Here is a 21,403-nt window from a genome sequence, read left to right on the forward strand (position 1 = left end):
TTATTTACACCAAGAATATACTTTAAATATCTGAAATGTGATTTTTCCAAATAATCATTTATGTAGATTAGTTCAAATAGATAATCACTTTTTTTCTTGCAAGCAGCAGAGTTAATTTTAAATGAACCCCAAATTTCACTACAATATGATAAAATAATGTTTATTGTGTGATCATATAAATGAATTGCAGTATAAATACTTGGATTACAAGCTGACATGGATTTTTGTAATTTAAATTTTGCCTTTAAGGATTTTTTGAATAGCTCTTCTTTCCCCTGTTGAAAAAGACCACTAGAAGTAAAGACTATCCCTAAATATTTACATTTATTAACACATTCTATAGCCTCTTTATCTAAATAAAATGATTCCTTTAAAAATTTTCCAGGCTTGTTAAAAATTAAAACTTTTGTTTTGGACAAGTTTACATCTAGACACCAGTCAATACAATAAGTATGCAATATATCAAGTCGGTTTTGAAGACCTTTTTTTAGTGTTTGATAATACAATAATGTCATCAGCGTACATAAGACAATCAATTCTACGCCCATTGATATCAACAGCATCTGGACTTGGCTCAAATTTTGGAGGCAGATCGTTAATGAAAAGCTTAAATAAGTTTGAACTTAGAACATCCCCTCGTCTTACCCCAACTAGTGAACTGAAAGATGGTGTTAATACATTGCCCACTTTCACAGGCATTTCATTCTTGCTGTACATATCTTTTAAAATAGTATAAAATTAACATCTCATTTGGAATACCATCCAATCCTGCAGCTTTATTATTCTTTAGTGTATTTATAGTATCCAAAATTTCTTTTAGGGTTATTTTGTAATCTAGTTCACAAAAAGTTTGATTATTTTCTAAATTTTTTACTTTTTTTACTTATTTCCTCTAATCTGTCTTTAAATTTATAAGGACAGCTATCTCGATTTATAATTCTACGTACTTCAAGTTGGTCCCGTTGGCATAAATAAATTGGAGTGATGCTTCATAAAAGTGCGGATAGGGTTATAAAGAATACAGAATCTATATACCTTAAATTGCCCGATGTCTTCATAATTTAAAACAATATTCATTCACAAAATAACAATTCCCTTAATTGGATACAGTGATTATAATTAGTCCATTACGTACATTTATCGAACCAACCAACTCCATCATATAATAAGGTTACATTGAAGGTAGACCCTATAATAAGGTTACATTGAAGGTAGACCCTATAAAAAGGTTACATTGAAGGTAGACCCTATAATATGGTGCACTTGGTTATGTATGTTTTCTTCATTTGGTCATAAAGTTAATTCCTCAAATAATCAAGTATAAATAAACTGGCTCCATGTTTTTTTTTCTTTTGTTCGGGCGCTCTTGTGAAAGGTTGCGCCAGAGAGGCGCATCATCATGAAACACAAAATGCAGCGTTAATATATTTATATTTACTCAGTGGCGGATCCAGGGGGGGGGGGGGGGGGGGGGTTCCGGGGTTGGACCCCCCTTTTTGCCGATCAATGCATTTGAATTGGAGCATATAGTTGGAGCCCCCCTTTTACAGTGGGAACCCCCTTTTTAAAATGGCTGGATCCGCCACTGTATTTACTACCAGTGTTGGTGTATTGCTAGTTCAATACGGTCAACGTTCACCAGTATTAGTACTTCTACACTGACATGGCAATGACGTGTTCGTGGGTTTTGTTAGCTGTTAATGAGCCTATGGCAAAAAGATTGTATACCTTTCTTAATTTCTCGGGTGATAAATCTAGAAATTATAAAAAAAAAAAAAAAAGCCTACATAATGTTCAACCTTCTTAAGGCAGAATTATGGATTTAGCTATGTCGGCATGACCTTTTTAGTCATATAGCTTCTCCAGCGTATGCTTGCTTAAAATGTATCATCTTTTGGTTTTCATTTCCGAATCTTCTACAGTGGCGAATACATGATATTTTTAGGTCGTGTAGCCGGGAGTTAGGAAGCGCTCGAAAATCGAAATTAATCTCCGGACGGACCGAGTTGCAAACCATTAATAAAAAGTTGTTTACATATATTTTTTTTGTCAATTTTTATTTTCAGTGAAATTCTTAGAAAGTTGACAGTTGATAAGAATCCGTTAAATATACACATGTCATAGTTACATTTACCCTGTGGGTAAACATGTTCAAAACATTAATTTCGGCGGTTTGCATTTGCGCCGATCTGCACTTCATTTGCGCCGATTTTTTCTTTCATTTGCGCCGATATTTTCTTTCATTTGCGCCGATTTTTTTTACAGGTAAATTACAGGTGAATAGATATAAAAAGATGTGATATGAGTGCCAATGAGAGAACTCTCCATCCAAGTCATGTTATTTTTCATTTAACATTATAGACCTCTTCCATTAGCCACTTGTACAAATTTATGAATTGTCAATCATAACATGTATATGCGAGTACATATGTTCAAACTCTTTTAGATCATTTTTAGTAGCAATAAACAAAAGAACTATGTCAATTGGACATGCTTTGATACTATTTATGCACTTGAATTAGCCACTTGTACAAATTTATGAATTGTCAATCATAACATGTATATGCGAGTACATATGTTCAAACTCTTTTAGATCATTTTTTAGTAGCAATAAACAAAAGAACTATGTCAATTGGACATGCTTTGATACTATTTATGCACTTGAATTTTTACTTGATAACATTTTTGTTCGCTTTGGAGATTCCGTATATCGTCAAGTTATTGGAATTCCAATGGGGACTAACTGTGCACCACTTATTGCGGACCTGTTTTTGTATTGTTATGAGTTACAATTTATGACTAAAATTAGCAAAGACCCATCAAAACAACATTTGATACAAAAATTTAACAATACTTTTAGATATTTGGATGATATATTGGCTCTAAATAATGACGACTTCAGTATGTATACTAAAGAAATTTATCCTGTAGAACTTACTTTAAATAAAGCTAATGATAACAATGACCACTGCCCTTTCCTCGATCTTGATATCTATATCATAAACGGGAAGCTTAATACAAAAATTTATGATAAAAGAGATGATTTTTCATTTCCTATTGTTAATTATCCATTTTTAGATGGTGACGTTCCCTTGTCACCATCTTATGGTGTTTATATATCTCAACTTGTACGATTCGCTCGTGTATATAACAATGTATTAGATTTTAGCGAGAGAAATTTATGTATTACTGAAAAATTATTACACCAGGGTTTTCGATATCACAAACTGGTCAAAACATTTACTAAATTTTATCACCGGTATAAGGAAATAATTCGTAAATATAACTCAACATGCAGACATCTTATACGTTCAGGTATTTCACATCCAAAATTTTATGGAAATATTCTTTATAAAGCACAAAAATGTCAGTATTCTCCTCAGAAACTAACAAAACCTTTAAATAGACTTATTAAAAGGGGATATAGTTACGATACTGTTGTCAGGTCATTAAAGATTGCATATTTTGGCTTTAACATTGATTCACTGATAGGGTCTTTGCATCGGAACTAAACACATTTATTTCTAAAAAAACAGTTGTTGGCATGACACGGGTTATGTTCTTCTCATATATTTTATGATAGTATGATACTAAACCCCTAACGGGAGGGATTGTACCTGATATTCATATGATGAAGACATAATCTTTCAATCAGTTTAATTGAGGTCTGGAGCTGGCGTGTCAGTTAACTGCTAGTAGTCTGTTGTTATTTATGTATTATTGTCATTTTATTTATTTTCTTTTGTTACATCTTTTGACATCAGACTCGGACTTCTCTTGAACTGAATTTTAATGTGCGTATTGTTATTGTTTTACTTTTCTACATTGGCTAGAGGTATAGGGGGAGGGTTGAGATCTCATAAACATGTTTAACCCCGCCGCAATTTTGCGCCTGTCCCAAGTCAGGAGCCTCTGGCCTTTGTTAGTCTTGTATGATTTTAAATTTTAGTTTCTTGTGTATAATTCGGAGTTTAGTATGACGTCCATTATCACTGTACTATTATGCATATTTTAGGGGCCAGCTGAAGGACACCTACGGGTGCGGGAATTCTCGCTACATTGAAGACCCATTGGTTGCCTTCGACTGTTGTTTGCTCTATGGTCGGGTGGTTGTCGCTTTGACATATTCACCATTTCCTTTCTCAATTTTATATAACTGTTGTCCCCTGCTCACAGTGGGGAGGTGGAAGAAGGCCTACAAGATACATCTCCAGACATTTTCCCTGAACGTAACCGTAGTTCTTTAGCCTCTGTCTTTCTGACATCTGCCACATATTTATGCTCGATCTGTGTGTTTGACAATAAAATCCGTGGTGACTCTGGCTTTACACAGTTTTATAGTACATTAGTAAGATATGTTGTTATATTTCAGGACACTTATCTTCCGATATGTATGGCCCTTGATGATTAAAGAACTGTCTCCTCGGCTAGTTTCAGTGTGCAATATGTCTATCATGTTACAATGAAGTTGCAGAAAAATATGAATCAAAATTATCTTAAACATAAATGAAAAACCAAATAAGAACCAAATTTTACCAATGGTATAGTACATGTACAAGTATTAATTTACCTGTAAATCTAATTAGGAGCAATTAAAAAAATCGGCGCAAATGAAAAAATGAAATCGGCGCAAATGAAAGAATGAAAATTTTCAAAATCGGCGCAAATGTCATACGCCCATTAATTTAATACCATGCTGTTATGATTTAATTATTACGGTAATTAGATTGTTTTAACCTTTTACACCTTTCTTTATTCTCATAACCATTGCAGATACATAGGTACAGAGAGAGTGCAAAATGTCATTAATGTGCATCTATTTAGAAAACATATATAAAATACAGTGGTTTCGAAATAATATACATTTTAGCCAGGAGGACCCACATGTTTATTTATACACTTTATAAGCTTACATAATCTTTCTAACTCTGACTTTTTGTTTAGTTTGCTCGTCAGTTTTCCAAATAACACGAGCCAAATAGTACTTATCAAGGTATAATTTTCTGCTGTCGTTAAAAAATGGACATTCTAGCAGATAATGCAATTCGTCTCCAATGCTACCAATATAGCATAGATGACATTTTCTATCATTTCTATTAACATTATTCCACCTCCCTGTCTCTATTGGGAGCCTGTGGTTTGTGGTTCTATATCTACATAAAATAATATTTTCGTGCATATCCAAGATATCGAAATATTTTTCAAAATTTAATTCTAACTTAATAATTCTATAATTTACTGCTTTTGTAGACTCTTGTAATAATCCTAAATACACCGTTTGGTGGTGCACCTGTTAGATGCGGAACGTACAGATAAGGTAATAGGTAACAGGTGAATATACTATTGGTATCGGTATCGGACTCGACCCGGAACTTCTTAATTATTGGCAATATTAATTACGTGGAAAACAAAAGGGCCTGGAGTGGTGTAATTTTTAATCTACACCTTTGTACTAGAATGAAATTCAAAACAGTGTGGCTGTGGCCATTGATTGACACATTAAATTCATCCATTGACTGGGACAATTTACGTGAACGTTTGTCTGTAACGATCACTGTTCACGACGTACCTACGATAGACATTTAAACTGTGGAGTCACCAAAGGTTTCTTACCGGCTTTAATTATAAAATAATTCGAAAAAAATAATCAGGAATAACCTTTATGTTTTGAGTTATATAATTGATATCAATCAAAACATCGTGTTATTCCTGATTAATTTTTTCGAATTACTTTATTGAGGTGTTGAGAACCTTTGGTGACCCCATAGTTTAAGTGTTTTTAAAAAGTACATAGTGAGCAGTGGTCGTTACATACAAACGTTCACCTAAATTGTCCCAGTCAATGGAAGAATTTAATGTGTCAATCAATGGCCACAGCCACACTGTTTTGAATTTCATTCTATATTAGTTATATATAAAGCTGAATTCTTTGATTCGTCGTTTTTACGTGATGACGGCTGACAAATTGGACCTCGTAATTTTAGTATTATAGATATCATTATCAAAACATTGAGAAATCAAAATATTTGAAAAACAACATTCATCCAATATATTTTTAACTTTACTCACAAAAAATGGACATGCATTATTAACAGTAAATAGTGTTTTTGATAGTCTATATGCGATAGAAGATAGCTTAGTCTCTTTAGCAGATAATAATTTACACCAATAAGACACTATTTTTAATTTAATATCAATGTCCAAAGGATATCTACCAAGTTCACCGTATACCATATAGTTAGGTTTGGAATTTTTTAGTTTCAAAAGGAGTTTACAGAATTTCAGATGGATTCTTTCTATAGTTTCAACATTACCATGCCCCCAAATTTCACATTCATACAAAAGTATGGGTTATACAACTTTATCGAAAAGATCTAAGTGACATTGAAGAGAAAGATTATGTATGTGGTCTGCTTTCAACACATTAAACATAGCTTTTGTTGCTTTTTCTGCTAAGTGTTTCTGTGCTATTTTAGTATTACTCATTTCTAGATAATAATATGCCCAAATAGTTAAATTCTTAAGAAACAATTTCAATGTCCGTGTAAATTTGACGGCATTCTGCCTCTGGAAAAAAATCATCACTTCGGTTTTCGTGACGTTAACTTTAAGCTTCCAAACATTACAGTATTCACTGAAAGAATCCAGCTGTTTCTGTAAATCATCAGAACTTTCTGCCAATAGTACTGTGTCGTCCGCACAAAGGATTACAAACAGTTTTAAATAAATTTGAAGCTTGGACTCCATTTCTTCAGAAATACTCTCAAACCCCCGCAGGCTTTTGTCTTCCAGAAAGTGTTCTAGGTCGTTTAAATATAATGCAAATAATATAGGGGATAAGTTTTCACCTTGGTGGACACCTTTATTACACATAAAATAGTCTGACACATAACTGTTATATACAATATTTGATTTAATATTTTCATATGAATGGATAATTACATTATACATTTTCCCATTTATATGTAGAGTAAGCAACTTAAACCAGAGTCCATCACGCCAAATGGTATCAAAAGCTCTTTCGAAATCTATAAAGGCTGCAAATAACTTCTCTTTTTTTTTAACAAAAGAGAAAACTAGACAACAAACTTAATATTTTTAATTTTTTTATTTATCAAATACATAGAAAAAAAAACCACCGGAAAGTAAAAATGACCTTTCAATCTATTAAGGTAATATAGGGGTATGAAACGAAAAATGGTGGATTTTTTTCATTCTTTGCCAAACTCAGTTTGAAACAGTATAATAAGAAGATGTGGCATGAGTGTCAATGAGACAACTCTCCACAAGAGACAAAATGACATAGAAACTAACAACTCTAAGTCAACAAAGGGCCTTCAACAATGAGCAAAGCCCGTATCGCAAAGTCAGCTTTTAAATATATTGTGATATGTGTACAAATGTTGGTCACCTAGCATTATTCTACAAGGTGGGGAAAAATGATACATAAATAAAATATGAAAATATAGAAATAATAAAATGTTTTCAGATTATCAAAAGAAAAGATGTGGTCACCGTATGTTTTCCCCTGCTATGGCATAACATATACACATTTCATGAGGATTCCTCTAGAAACCATGCTGGGTTTTTTTAGAATTAACTCCCCTTAATACGCAAATTTAAAAATAAATCAAGTACTAATAATCTATCTTTGTAAAAATAACAATTTCTTACTTATATTCTACCAGTATTAACATATGGCTTAGAAATTCTTCTTCCAGACAAAAACAACTAGATGACATAGAGGTATTCTACCGAAAATCAATGAGATGAATTATATCCATGAACTTGTGAGATGTTGCTTTTTGTACACTTGCTGGAATTATTCATCGGCGTCAGTGTAATTGACACTATCGAGTTCCAGCTGTTCATGCTAGCCTATGGATTCACCTGTAGAGAATCACTTGACCGCTAAATAATTTATCTTCGGAAATATTCGTTAACTCCTTGCCATTTATAGTCTCCCATCAGTACATGATATTCTCGATATTCCACACAGCAAGGACTGTTAGAAGTCTATAGTAAAAAAGCAGTACACACTTCATTTCCTGTTCATCTTTATTCATCACTACGCTTCTTGTCAACGAATAAACTGTTGTTGAACAAACCATGCACATTCAAGTTTCAGCCAGCGTGAAAACCTTTTTCTCAAGACAAAAGTAGATTACCTAGTACTAAGATAAACCTACTACTGAGAAAATATATTTGGTCATATTAGCCATATTTGTGCTTGTAGTTACAAGTGTAAATGTACTAATTATAAAAAAAAGAAGATGTGGTATGATTGCCAATGAGACAACTCTCCACAAGATACAAAAAAATGACACAGAAATTTACAACTATAGGTCACCGTATGGCCTTTAACAATGAGAAAAACCCATACTGCATAGTCAGCTTAAAAGGCCACGGAATGACAATGTAAACCAATTCAAACGAGAAAACTAACGGCCTAATTTATGCATGTATAAAAATGAACGAAAAACAAATATGTAACACATCAACAAACGACAACCACTGAATTATAGGCTCCTGACTTGGGAAAGGCACATACATACAGAATGTGGCGGGGTTAAACATTATAGAGGGATCCCAACCTTCCCCATACCCGAGACAGTACGACATAAAAACGAACTATAAAAATCAGTTGAAAAAGGTTTAACTCGTCAGATGGATAAAATACAAGTGGACGTGTACGGGTACTTGTACATCCCAACAACAAAAAGACACTAGATACAGATCTGAGAGTAATCGCAGTTAACTGACAACTAGTTCAAAGCCTTTAACAACTTATAAAAAAATTATGCATCTAAGACTAAATTATCAATCCGTACACATCCAACATCCAATGGATTTTGTATAAAGACGTCAAAAACAGTCAGAGAAAAACATGACATTGTGCAATGCCAATACAGGTATCGACAGATTGTAGATCCATGAATGTGTATATATATTTCTCTTATTCTATGGAAATTTATCCCTTTCCGAACCCATTGTATTAAAAAAATTGATCACCATGTGGTTGCCGGTGATCTCAAAAGATCATTGGACGATTTTAAGGGTCATAACCTTTTTAGCTAACTGGATTGATCACAATATGCTAACAGGCGTTAATGAAATTGACAACTTCGTGGAATGTGAAAGGCACTCGAAGGGGACTTTCGTTTAACAGAAAAAGAAAAAATATTTTTTAATCATTAGAGAAACAGATTCTTAAATACCTACTCGTGGATTATCGGATTTATCCCATCTCGATAGTTAAATTATAAATTTTAAAGTCCTCGCCGAGGCTCGGACTTTAAAATTGATAATCCTCGCCGAAGCTCGGACTTTAAAATTGATAATTTAACTATCGAAATTGGACAAATCCAATAATCCACTGGTATCAATGTAAGAATCTATATGTAACACTCAAGTAATATTTTATAGTTAGCCTTTAATTTACTGATAACAAAATCAATATATTTATACTAATAAAAACAATATTCAATGATCTTATTACAGTGTTGAATAATGTTTGCTACGCTCAGAGAATATATAATCAGGAAGCGAATATTTGCTCTACACGGACTACGAACTCGTATATGATCAAAGGTCTAGCAAACGTAAGATCATCATCTAATATATTAACCAAGGTCGTGTTTTATTGGTCTCTTCTGTTCATCTCGGCGTAATATCTTCTACTGGAGACTAACAAAAAATAATGAATATGAACCTCTTCTGGAGATATTATGAAGAAGAAGCAATAAAACACAACGTCAATTTGGCATCGGATATAGTAGAACTTTTTACTGATGTTGGATGACATAACTGAAGTTTACTATAATATTATTTATTAGAAATTGAGTTACGTCAGCATATTCGAAAGACATAACTGTAATAGTCAGTGGGCTCTCTTTTCGCATTGAATTATAAATTATTATAAACTCGAAGTCGAAAATGCGAAAACACGGAAGTCGAATACACGAAAACGCGAAATGCCGCCACGGTTTCATTTCTTGATTTCGCGTTTTCGACTTCCTATAGACTATGAAAGGCAAAAAGGTACAATCGCGCAAACTCGAAATAGTCTTAACCTGCCTGACACCATGAAAACTGTAAAATCACCAAATAAAAACACGAAGTCCGCAGTCCGAGGACTTGAAAATTCAAAACGGATAGTCCCTAATCAAATGGCAAAATCAAACTGAGCTCAAACACATCAAACGGTTTCGCATCGATAACAACTGTCATATTCCTGACTTGGTACCAATTACTAGTACAGATCAATAGTTCCTTTCACTTTCCTTTGAAAAGAGAAATTAAACAACTGATAAGATATTACTTTTATCCATTTTATAATTTTAAATGTATAGTGTACATACAAGTTCCTGTTTTTAACTAATTTTTAGTTTTATCCTATTCTAACTCTGTTACTATTATTTTAAATTTTAACCAGTAGATAGAATTTTAAATAACGCAATTTTAAAAATAAACAAAATTTTTTAATGCGGTGACCCTGCAGATAGGGTGGACTTCCAGAAGAAGAAGAAGGTACAGGCATTTTCTTATGTAGAAAATGGTAGACCCTTATTAAACCATGATACTACCTTTTTACGGGTATTTTTAGATAGTCAATGTAAGTGGCATCTTGAGCTTACATGATTAGACATATTTCTATCAGAAACTGGATATTTACAACCATGATTCTTTTTTGGTTGCGATTTGAATTAATCAGCGTATGTTGGTGCATATATTTAATACCATATTACATCTATGGTTGGTGGCAGTTCAGTGGTTTTTTCAGCTGGAATTTCATTCTCATTCTCAGAGTCTGTATATATATGTCTGTCTTTCTATAAGTGAATTTTTTTCTTATTTTTTTTTTTTTTGCATAAACGTTTAACATCTCATCATTTATAAACTTTGCAAGTATTATCAGTCAGGATCCTACTTCGTCAAAATTATCTCCCCATTACGCCAGTTCATTTTCACAGTCGTAAAAATGGAAGCCATTGTAGCGATGACGCGCTACCAATTTTGCTCTTGGAAACCGATAAATTTATCCACATTGCACCAATACGATCCTTATATGTCAGTTATATTTTAAAAGACAAATGTATCAACTAGCTAATGAGCATCAGTTAATGATATTGTCTGCATTGATTCAACTTAAAACTATTGTCTGATCGGTTGTTAGGTGGAATTTTCGAAAAATCATAAACATTTAAAAAAAAAACTAATTAAATATTTCGTGGAAGGGCAGACTAGATTTTTTTAGTGGTTGAAGACTATAAACCCTAGTTATCACACACAAAAAATTAGAATTTTTCGAAGATATGCATTTTCATCATCCAACTTGTAAGACTGTCGTCAAGTACTTTCAGTAAAAAAATAGCTATTCGAACACACCTTCCCTGTTTTTGTGACTCATTAGATAGGTATTTCACTTGACCCATATATTTCATCTTTTAGTACTGTTATTCTTTTGTGTTATAAAGTCAACCTGTAGCTTTAATATATAAAAATGATAGAATCTGAAGCGAGACGATGTATGAAATATTCATACTTTGAACGATATCAAGACAAAATACTCAACTCAAACACGCCCTAACATAAAAAGGTGCACTCGATTTTCTCTTTTCGATACAATTGTTACCTATTTTTTGGAATTTTTTCTTCAGTCACATAATGGAAGGGCAGACACGAAAATTACTGAACTAATAGATTGATATCTTTTCCGTCCGTGGTAATTTTTTCAAAAAAATCGGAGGTTATGCATTTTTGTCATCCAACTTGAAAGATACCAATGTCGTCGACTTGATATCTAATTGTTCTGCTTAACTATGTACTAGATAAATTGAAAACTTATGCAAATGGTGTTTTTGAAATAAAACACCTCGTAATTGAGAAGAAAATTGCAGTTTTGTTTGTTTCTATTAACTTTTTAAAAATTTGTCACTATAGTAAACAATACAGTAAACATTTATCGCCTTAACTAATAGAGAGCTTCGATTCTTTTGTTCTATTTCAACCTGGTTTCCGACTGTTATATGATTTATGATATTGCGTCTTGGTACTCAAAGGTCCGTAATCGTGTTTTGTTATTTAAAAATTGTTATGTGGTGCTAGGTTGACATCCAATTAAGATTTGGCGGGAAAAAAGAATCTAATTTTGGCATCTCCCGAAGATTTGTCTACACTGGCGACCACCAAAAGTATAAAAGTTAGTTAACAGGTCACACTTCAAATATTCAGCATTTTAGACCAGTGTCAGAAAACTGTTAAAAAAATGTCAAAGATGTCAGCTTCAAAAAGCCAATTTTCAGTGGCGGATCCAGAAATTTTCATAAGTGGGAGCCCACTGACTGACCTAAGAGGGGGCCGGCTTCAGTCACGCTTCAGTGATTCCCTATATAAGCAACCAAATTTTTTCCCAAAAAGGGGGGCCCGGGCCCCCTGGGCCCCCCTCTAAATCCGCCTCTTATTTTATAAGCCCTACATTACTACAATCTAGTGCCGGTAGTGGCTTGATAGTCGAGTTTGACACTGTTATTGCTTCCAAAGTCAAAGATTTCAAACACCTTTGCATACAGTTATTCAAACACCTGTAAGACCGCACATGTGTGTGTTACTATTTGCCGGGTTAACTATCCAATGAAACTCCCTAAAAAACACTTTTTTTAGGATTCCACTTAGTCCTATAATTTGATAATGAATCTATAATTAGGGGAAAAGGGGGGGGGCAATAGGGGGTCCATTAACATGTTAACAACACCTCGATTTTGGCAAAAAAACAGTTAACAAAAAATGCAAAAATGCTGATAACAGTTAACAAAGTGGGTTGAAAACAGTTAACAGCTTAAATTGATCTCAGATAACAGTTAACAACATCTTGAAAAGGGCCATAACAGGTTAACACAAAAAGGTATTGCCCCCCCCCCCCCCCCCCCCCCCTCTATAATATGAGACTTTGGAGTTTCATATCATTCAACATTGACAGTAAAAAAAAAAAATCCGATAAAAAACGTTGAATGTAAATGATGTGAAACTCCAAAGTCTTATATTCGCCAAGGATCCTTGTATTCACATTTCAACATTGACAGTTAAAAAAAAATATCCGATAGAAAACTTTGAATGTAAATGATATGAAACTCTGAAGTCTTTAATATATTATAGGACTAGGGTTCCACTTTGAATTTAATACATGTAGTATTTAAAACCTGGCAAATAGTAACAAACCTCTGTGGTTCCATCAATCAATATACAAATCATTTGTCCATATTTTGCAACTATTAAATTTTAAAATTCTGTTTTTATAAGTTAGAAGGACATACTTTAGAGGCCCCAGAAACACTGGTGTCAACGTGATGATCATAACTGCAATTACTATCATCCCAATATAAATAAATTTGGTGTACTTACTGTCTTCTGATTGGTTTAAAGTATTACTTTTATTTTCAATGTTGTAAATTTTATGGCAACACGCCCACTCTGAAGTGTTTTCATATGCCAACATGTGTGTACATTGTTATTTTTAATATAAATAATATAAAATGTTCTTTGAACCTTATTTTTGATAGAAATTTATTTATAATGAATGGCAATAATTTATTTTGAATTTATTGAACCATAAAATTAATTTTTGACTCTTCACATTTTACATAATCCGCTTATATTTCCGAATATTTCAATATTTAGCATAGAACGTTCTCCAATGTTCAAGAAGTGTTCTGCCCCAATTTGAGTCTTTGATTTTATTTTTGTATCCTCTTCAAATTTGGATAAAAGTTTTATCTGATCAAAATCTAAGATTTGTTAGATTATCACACAATTCTGAAAAAAAACCCCAAAAAAAACACTTAAGGAGGGGATAATGAAAATGCCACATTAGTTCTTGTCTCTCTGATAATTTCATCAAAACCTCTGCAAATGTATAAGAAGGTGTCCACTCATCCAAGCCCTATATATCACTCAATAATCAGGGGAAAAAAGGTTTAGGATTTGTTAAAATAAATTTCTATTAATATTAATAGTAAGGAATTTATTTCTAATTTTGCTAAAGATTTTTGTTGTTTGTTACACCAAATCAGCAAAGGTTATATAACTTGTAAAAACATTTATAAACTTATAAAATCCGTTAAAATCTAAATTTTAACTAGCAATTTGCCAGCTGTCTAGTGTTAGGTCCTGATATACCATCTACATATGTTATTGCCATATGATTACAAACAAATATACTTTGTGTTAATTTAAAAATTGTTTATTTTGTTTTTGTTATAGATATATATAAGCCAAATATTTTAGATTTCTAAAGAAGGATAATACATGTTTATATTTTGAACCATGTCAAATAGTTTTATAATGGATTAATTACATTCTTCCTTTAAACTATTGTTTGGATACAATACACTGTAGAAATTAATATGTATTATACTGTAGTTATGTAAATTACCATACAATAGATTTAAGTTTAATAAGTGTGAAATAATATATTATTTAGATTTATATTGTTTTAGGGAGACCATGACATAATTATCAAGATAAGAGAAAAGGTCATTAACTCTATGAGTAGACAATTAACGCAAGAGCTCAGCAGATACCATGGGAGTCTGAACAAGGAACTTTACAAGTAGTTGCCATGGTAATGATTTGTAAGAACGACAGATTGATGATCGAAGTGTACATATTTTCAATTCCAGAAGCTTAAAATATACCATAATATTAAAAAGTTGCATCCAGAATGAAAATTATATATATGTATTGCACATAAAATGGCTTTGATAAATTTTTTAATAATATTTATCTTTATATAACATTTAGTTGTTTTGACAATGAAAAATAAACAGTATTAAGTCAGTTCAATAAGTTGATTTCAATTGACGAAAACAGAAATAGCCTCCAACAAATGCAGAGTTCATGAATGCTGTCAGAATATCAGCTTGGATTATTCCCCTTTGATTAAGATGAACTTCATTTACCTGCAATTTATTGGATAATAAAATTTTATCATACCCTTAAGAGAATATTTATGTAAGTAGTTGACTGAATAGGACCAAATGCAATATAATAAGTAATTTAGTATGAATAATTGATAAGGTTTATTGGTCAATTAAGATAAGCCACGATTTATAACCTGAGGTGAGATGACAAATAGACCCTACAAATTAGTACTCTTTGATGTGTAAATTGTCCATTAATTTCTGTGCAAAGTGGAATTTTACGTGGTGTCCACTTTATTTGTAATTTATAATTTCACCATAATATCAAGGTGGGGTGTTTTAAATAACATGATTTTACCGTTTCAAGGTTTTAGAGAAAAAATCATTTGACTGTGGAAGAATATATCCATTTTCTGGCCTTAATTATTCCACAAAAGACTGAATTGTAGTGAGAAATAATGGTGATTTTTTGCATTTCCATTTTCAAAAGTTGATTAGCTATCGGATTTTTTATTATTTACCCTGTTCGAGTAAATCTTACATCATTGTTCATATAGAATGATAGAAACCTTCATAGAGGTGTACTTCAGTGAATTGGTCATCCATGAAAAATAGGTCACATTAACCTACTTTTAGAAAAATATAGTAACTGATGGAGCCAAAAATTTAATCTATGAAAACTACTTTCTGTTACCTACATCTAAAATACCTGAAATATGATCAGCATTGATCAATCCTTGAACAAGGGTACAATGTTGTAATTTGAGTTAAACTTCTATGCTCTGAATCGATTTGTTGTGCTGTCCCATAGTTTGCTGATGCAGCCACTGCATAATATATTATCATGTATTCATTTAATCAATGGGTAAATTAAACAGATTTTGAACCTTTCTATTGATCAGTTTAAGGATCTTGATATTTTGTACATCAAAATTAGATTTCTTACATTGAAGCAAATTTGTATAATTTGTTTACAACTCTCATGGAATTAAAAACTTGTATCATAACATTTCAAAATTTAAGCTTGAAAATTGAATACACAAAAAGTCTTATTTTTAGCATTAATCCACAATTTATCTTTCAAAGTTTTAAATCTGAATAATTGAATTATGATTCATTCAATAAATAATCTGATTGTTGATTTGAATGAGATCCAATTTGTTCAAATTTGGAACAGAGAGTTGATTTTCCTTATGACAGGATTAATATGTAAATTAATTTTGGAATTCAATAACATTGTGTACTTAATGATTAACATAATTTAAAATCCAATTCATAAATGTTTAAAGTTGATATTCGAACCCATCTACCTAAATATTTTAATTACTTAAATTTTTTGGGTGATCTTAAGCTGTTTGCCAGGAGAATTCCAAGTTCATTAAGCATTTTAATAAATTACTTTTCAAAGGAAAAAATAATGCTATTTATTTGCAATTAACAACTTTCTATTTTTATCAAGTGTTATGTTTGTTGACGCCATCCTCTAAATGAATAGAACTTTAAAAGGATTGTTGACAAACTTGTCTGGACATGCATGAGTTAACGGGTAGTATACTACTGTACCGTAATCGTCCAACCAAGACCATCAATATTGAAATGATTAACACATTAACTAGGCTGTTACATATTGTAGGATATTTCTGGCAGTAGTTCAACTTTTTATCCAAATTGACATATTGATCAGTGCACAGTTTTGAAATTTCAGCTGATTTTGAAGAGTATGGAGGATTTATACCTGTAATTTACACCTGGACAGGTAAAAATTCAGGTAAGTAATAAATTGGTCAATTCATTTGTTTTATTGATTTCTGCAGATAAAAGTTTACCATTAAATACATAACTTCCAACAAAGTTGTGTCAATACACATTTTACTAGGATATTGTACAACATGTTAAGGTACGTTTTATTTTTATTTATTTAGTTTTTCATCATCATTTCAACCAAAAATTTGTAAGCAGAAAAGATTAGATTTATTCTTTTAAATGTAAGTTTCACTTTGATAAAAGAAGTAGTGTATGAAGGTTTTTTTACGGGAAAATAGGGGGGGGGGGGTCGTTAGTGCAGTCAGTAGAAATAAACAAACTATTGAAATAAAAAGTAACTGGAGGGAGTTAATATAACAATAAATTCTGAAACATTTGTATGTACTAAGAGGATTAATTTACACATGTTTTAATATTGAGTGGGGATGGTCAAAAGAATTTATATCCATTTAAATTGAATTTAAGTTCTTAGTGCAGCAATTTAGTAACTTGAAGAAAAAGGAAAAAAAACCACACTTTTTTGTGCATTATGCATGAGATTTCTTCTGCATAATCATTAATCAAAGTATTAAGAGATGATTATAAGTTTGTAGTCTTAAGAACAGAAGTTCTTGAAAATCATGAATAAATTAAAAACATTCTCTGCCTTCTTGCATGTCAACAAAATGAAGAAGACAGAAAATGTCAGTAGGCTGTAGGAGTATCAATTTACATCCTGTAGTGATCAATATAGAACAACTCGTTCATAATGTTGTCTATGAACAAAATAGCATAACTTGCTGTGAGCTCGCAAGCTCACATACCCCCCCTTTTTCCCCCTTAAAATAATATTTTTGCAATTAAAAATCAGGCGAGAATCTTGATAGACAAATGAAATGAGATGTGCAGAATATTTTACTGTAATCAAGTCCCATGAGGAGTCACATTCAGATGTGAAATGTTTTTATTAAATGTTTATGAACAGACTTAAAAATGTATTCCCATTTTTTGCTACTTGGGGTATACAAACATTAATAAAGAGACCCTACATCAACTGTTACATTAAATTTATGAAAGATTGGCATAAAGGCATAAAATTATGTTGACTTTATTGTTTAACATTTTGTATATTTATAGATTTATGGATTAGATTCATAAAAATAGACAATATACTTTACTAATATGAAAATATTTGTTTATTGTTATATTTTCAAAAGAATTTAATATTTGGATAAAATATTTAACAAATGTCTTTGTTTGTTTCATGTATAACAGATTTAAGCTTTTGACACAACTTACTTGTGGCCTATACAACAAACATACTTTCATATGTGTACAAAGATATAAACTTGTGGGGCAGATAAAAACCAAGTATGCTTAATTGGCAAAGTGACCATACAACTCTCAAAATATTTTTTGATAATCATAGAAAATGCAATTATATTTTACTTGTCCTGAACAATCATGAAATATTTGCCACTGGGCATTTCACAACAACCAACAATCAATATATATTTTACTGGCCTAGTAGACAGGCAATTTATTTTATAATTTAGCTAGATCTAAAAAAACAACAAAAAAAAAACAGCTTAATATGTTTATGAAGCCCTTGGTCAGCTAGACCATAAGTGATGTTTCTTGGATAAATGTCATTGATACAGCAAAGTAACAAGAAAACCCAAAGGACTCATTTCAGTTGTTTAAGTGATTTTGATTCCATTAAATAAGTTTTTCTCAGTTTGAGAAATACAAAGAAAGTATCTAAGGATATGAATACATGTAGAACAATAAATAATAGATATGCAGAATGGCCTTTCCTTCTAGATAGTATATGATAGATGGATGGATTAAATATTCTACTTAAAAAATTAATCTCTTTTTTCACAATTATAACAATTTTCAACCTGTGGCTATGCTTAACATAGTTTCATAGATGAAAAGATGTTATTTGTAATCATCGTATCATTACAAACATAGCATATAACAGATAGGGAGTAAGCACACATCATTTTATCATACAACAAATAGGAAATAAGCACATATTATTTTATCATACAACAAATAGGGGAAAAGTATACATCTTTCTTTTCAACAAAGAGAAAATAGCAAATATTTTTATTTTACATCACACTATGTTTCTTTCATCATGTGATCTCTGCTTCCAGTATCTGTTATTTCATTTTAGAGAAAAAATTGTAACAGTTTAATGATTATGTCCTTATAAAATGGTTTAATAATAAAATACTTTCGATAAAATGAATGGTATAAAGGTCATTTGTCCATAGTGATATGACAATATATAGTGGAATTCCAGTTGTCAAATAATATATGCAGACCACCTTTAATTGATACAGAAATTTAATGGTATTTCGTTGTATGTTATAAGGAGCTACACCATACCTTTAGTTACTTAGTGAATGAAATCTAACATACATTCCCTTGTCTGTGTACATTGTTAAGACATGCTTCTCCATGATGGGGTTATTAAGTGCACAAAATGTTCACTCAATGTAAGCTGACTTTTACAACACATATTAAAATTGATGAATGATGTTAAGATATATGTGAAGATGGTACAGAAAAGAAATGTGATTCTGAACCTTTCAAAAACCCTCAGAATGAGTAATTAATTTGGAAAATCATTGATATTTTTACAGTGCTAAAATAGATGTAAATGAAAAGTAGATCTTTCGATTAGTTTGGAAGGAGTTTTGAAAAAAAAATATATGATCACAAGATTATAATATATATGCGAACAAAGTGAAAACAACATGTAATAAATTTCATGCGTTCAAAGCACTTTTCTGGAATGTTCAAAGCAGAATAATTGAAAGCCAAGGATGTATTAGTACCAAATAAGAAAACATGCTAAAAGGACAATGCTTCATGTTTAAAAAATTGTCTAAAAACAGAATGCCAGCAAACTTATCAGATTTAATGCCTTGAGTCTATTTAACTTTTAACAGATATAAGTATATTGATATTTATTTTACATTTAATAATACCAGACAATACAATTATATTTATGTACTTTAATGGACTATGTTCAAATATAGTTTATTTTTCAGGTCAGCTAAAGTGTAGTTTTTTATTGTGATAATGGATAAATAACCATGGAAACAGAATTTCTTCCATCAAATATGGAGTTTGTGGAAGGGGAATTAGAGGAAATAGATGCAAGTCCTGAGTTTGAAGGAGATGAAACCATTAGTCTTTCAGACATTCTGTCATCTAGAGATTTTTGCTTGTCCGAGGAAGAGTTATGGGCCTTGTGTCGTGAATGTTGCCTTGTACTGGATGTTGTAAAGAGTTCACCAGAAATGTTCCAAACATTGTGCATTACACCAGACACCGTAGCTTTTGATGGTTCTGGAAACGTCTGCTTTTTAGACTTGGAAACAGGTATGGTACCAAATCGGCGACTGTCGTATCTATGTTTGTAGTGGTCATAACATATTGTAGAGAGAATAGTTTGTTGCAAAATTTTTGCCGAAATTAATTAAGAACATTTTTCATGTTGCATGATATTCATTAACCAAATAATATTGTCAGATTTTTCTTCAATTTTATATTAAAAATTTTTGTTGTGATTTATATATTACCAGTAAATGTACTAAGTACATGTACTGACAAGGTTTTTTTTGGTTGAAATTTAAAAAAAAACCATCTAAGAGGAGGGACAAAAGAGTGCTAAAAAGTCAGGAGATTTTGACTCCTGCCTCAAGAATCACATGTATTTTACTTTCCAATGGAAAATGCTTTAACAGTGTATCAGCATAGACATTAGAACACAGTTGTCAGACCACCAATTGGTATAAAATTAAAAAGATCTGCCATAAATGTTGTGTCTGAAAACATGATATTAAAACCATTGATAAAAAAGCTTAAATAGGATGTCATGTTTTATCTGCCATCATTATAAATCATCAACAGCCATTTATAAAGTTGAGCTGGGCAACTCTGAAGGAATATATGGTTTTAAATTTCTTTTGGGGTCTAATTTCAGACTGTATCTTTTTGACATGTTTTTAACAGATATTGTAAATGTTTTTACCGCCATTCTGTTTTGATTAAGTAAAACATGCTCATCAAGTTTGCATGTTAAAATATAATTTTAAAATTTGTATTTATGAAATAAATGAAAAGCTAATTCAAAGGTGACAAATGTTTTCAATATTCAATGTGCATATATTCAAAGTTAAATTATATTTTAGGAGTTTCAAATTATTGTCACCTATCCCTTTTGCTGTGTGGGCTAATAACATTAGAATTGCATGCAGCCAACCTAAAGAATTCGTTGAATATTAAATGTATGTCTTGTTCTCTTATTATGGTTTAGGTTAATCACGTTTTTCAATTCATGTATAAAATTGCGAAAGAAAGGTACAAATGTATAAACTTTTTTTACCCATGTGGTGTCACTGTATTGTTAGATAATTTGAAAAGCCCATGGTTTATATCTTAAAAGTAAGTTTATTCTTGAAACTGAAGAAAGATTTTGTAAAATTTATTACATCAGCACCTTTTGATATAGTTTTCTAAACTAACATTTTGGAAAAGGAAAGGAATTGGAATGGTCACCATTAAGGAATTCATATTAAAAAGGACAAGAAGAATCAAAGCAGTTGCTCAGCTATGGAAATACCAATATTAATGTAAATTTCAATTTCTTTCAAATTTTTCCTTTTTTCTCATTGAAAAATCCTAATCATTTCAAATATAAGCTGCATGAAGTATTTTGA

General features: G+C 31.5%; 1 protein-coding gene across 8 annotated transcripts in view; it reads left to right on the plus strand.

Annotated features, from left to right (window-relative positions):
- The first annotated feature begins 14,488 nt into the window (after positions 1–14,488).
- Positions 14,489–21,403, plus strand: part of LOC143073224 (kinase non-catalytic C-lobe domain-containing protein 1-like) — a 53,566-nt gene continuing 46,651 nt past the window's right edge. Inside the window, exons 1-3 of one of the 8 annotated variants that reach the window (XM_076248591.1) lie at positions 14,489–14,620; positions 16,624–16,686; positions 19,730–20,063. In XM_076248591.1, coding sequence (XP_076104706.1) covers positions 19,775–20,063 — 289 coding nt within the window. In that variant the 5' untranslated portion in view covers positions 14,489–14,620; positions 16,624–16,686; positions 19,730–19,774. Of the gene's footprint in view, positions 14,621–16,413; positions 16,687–16,727; positions 16,816–19,729; positions 20,064–21,403 lie in introns of those variants that run through there. The other 7 variants (XM_076248590.1, XM_076248595.1, XM_076248594.1 and 4 more) reach the window with 7 other exon arrangements.

The sequence above is a fragment of the Mytilus galloprovincialis genome, chromosome 4 (genome assembly GCF_965363235.1).
Source record: "Mytilus galloprovincialis chromosome 4, xbMytGall1.hap1.1, whole genome shotgun sequence".
Classification (NCBI taxonomy): Eukaryota; Metazoa; Mollusca; class Bivalvia; order Mytilida; family Mytilidae; genus Mytilus; species Mytilus galloprovincialis.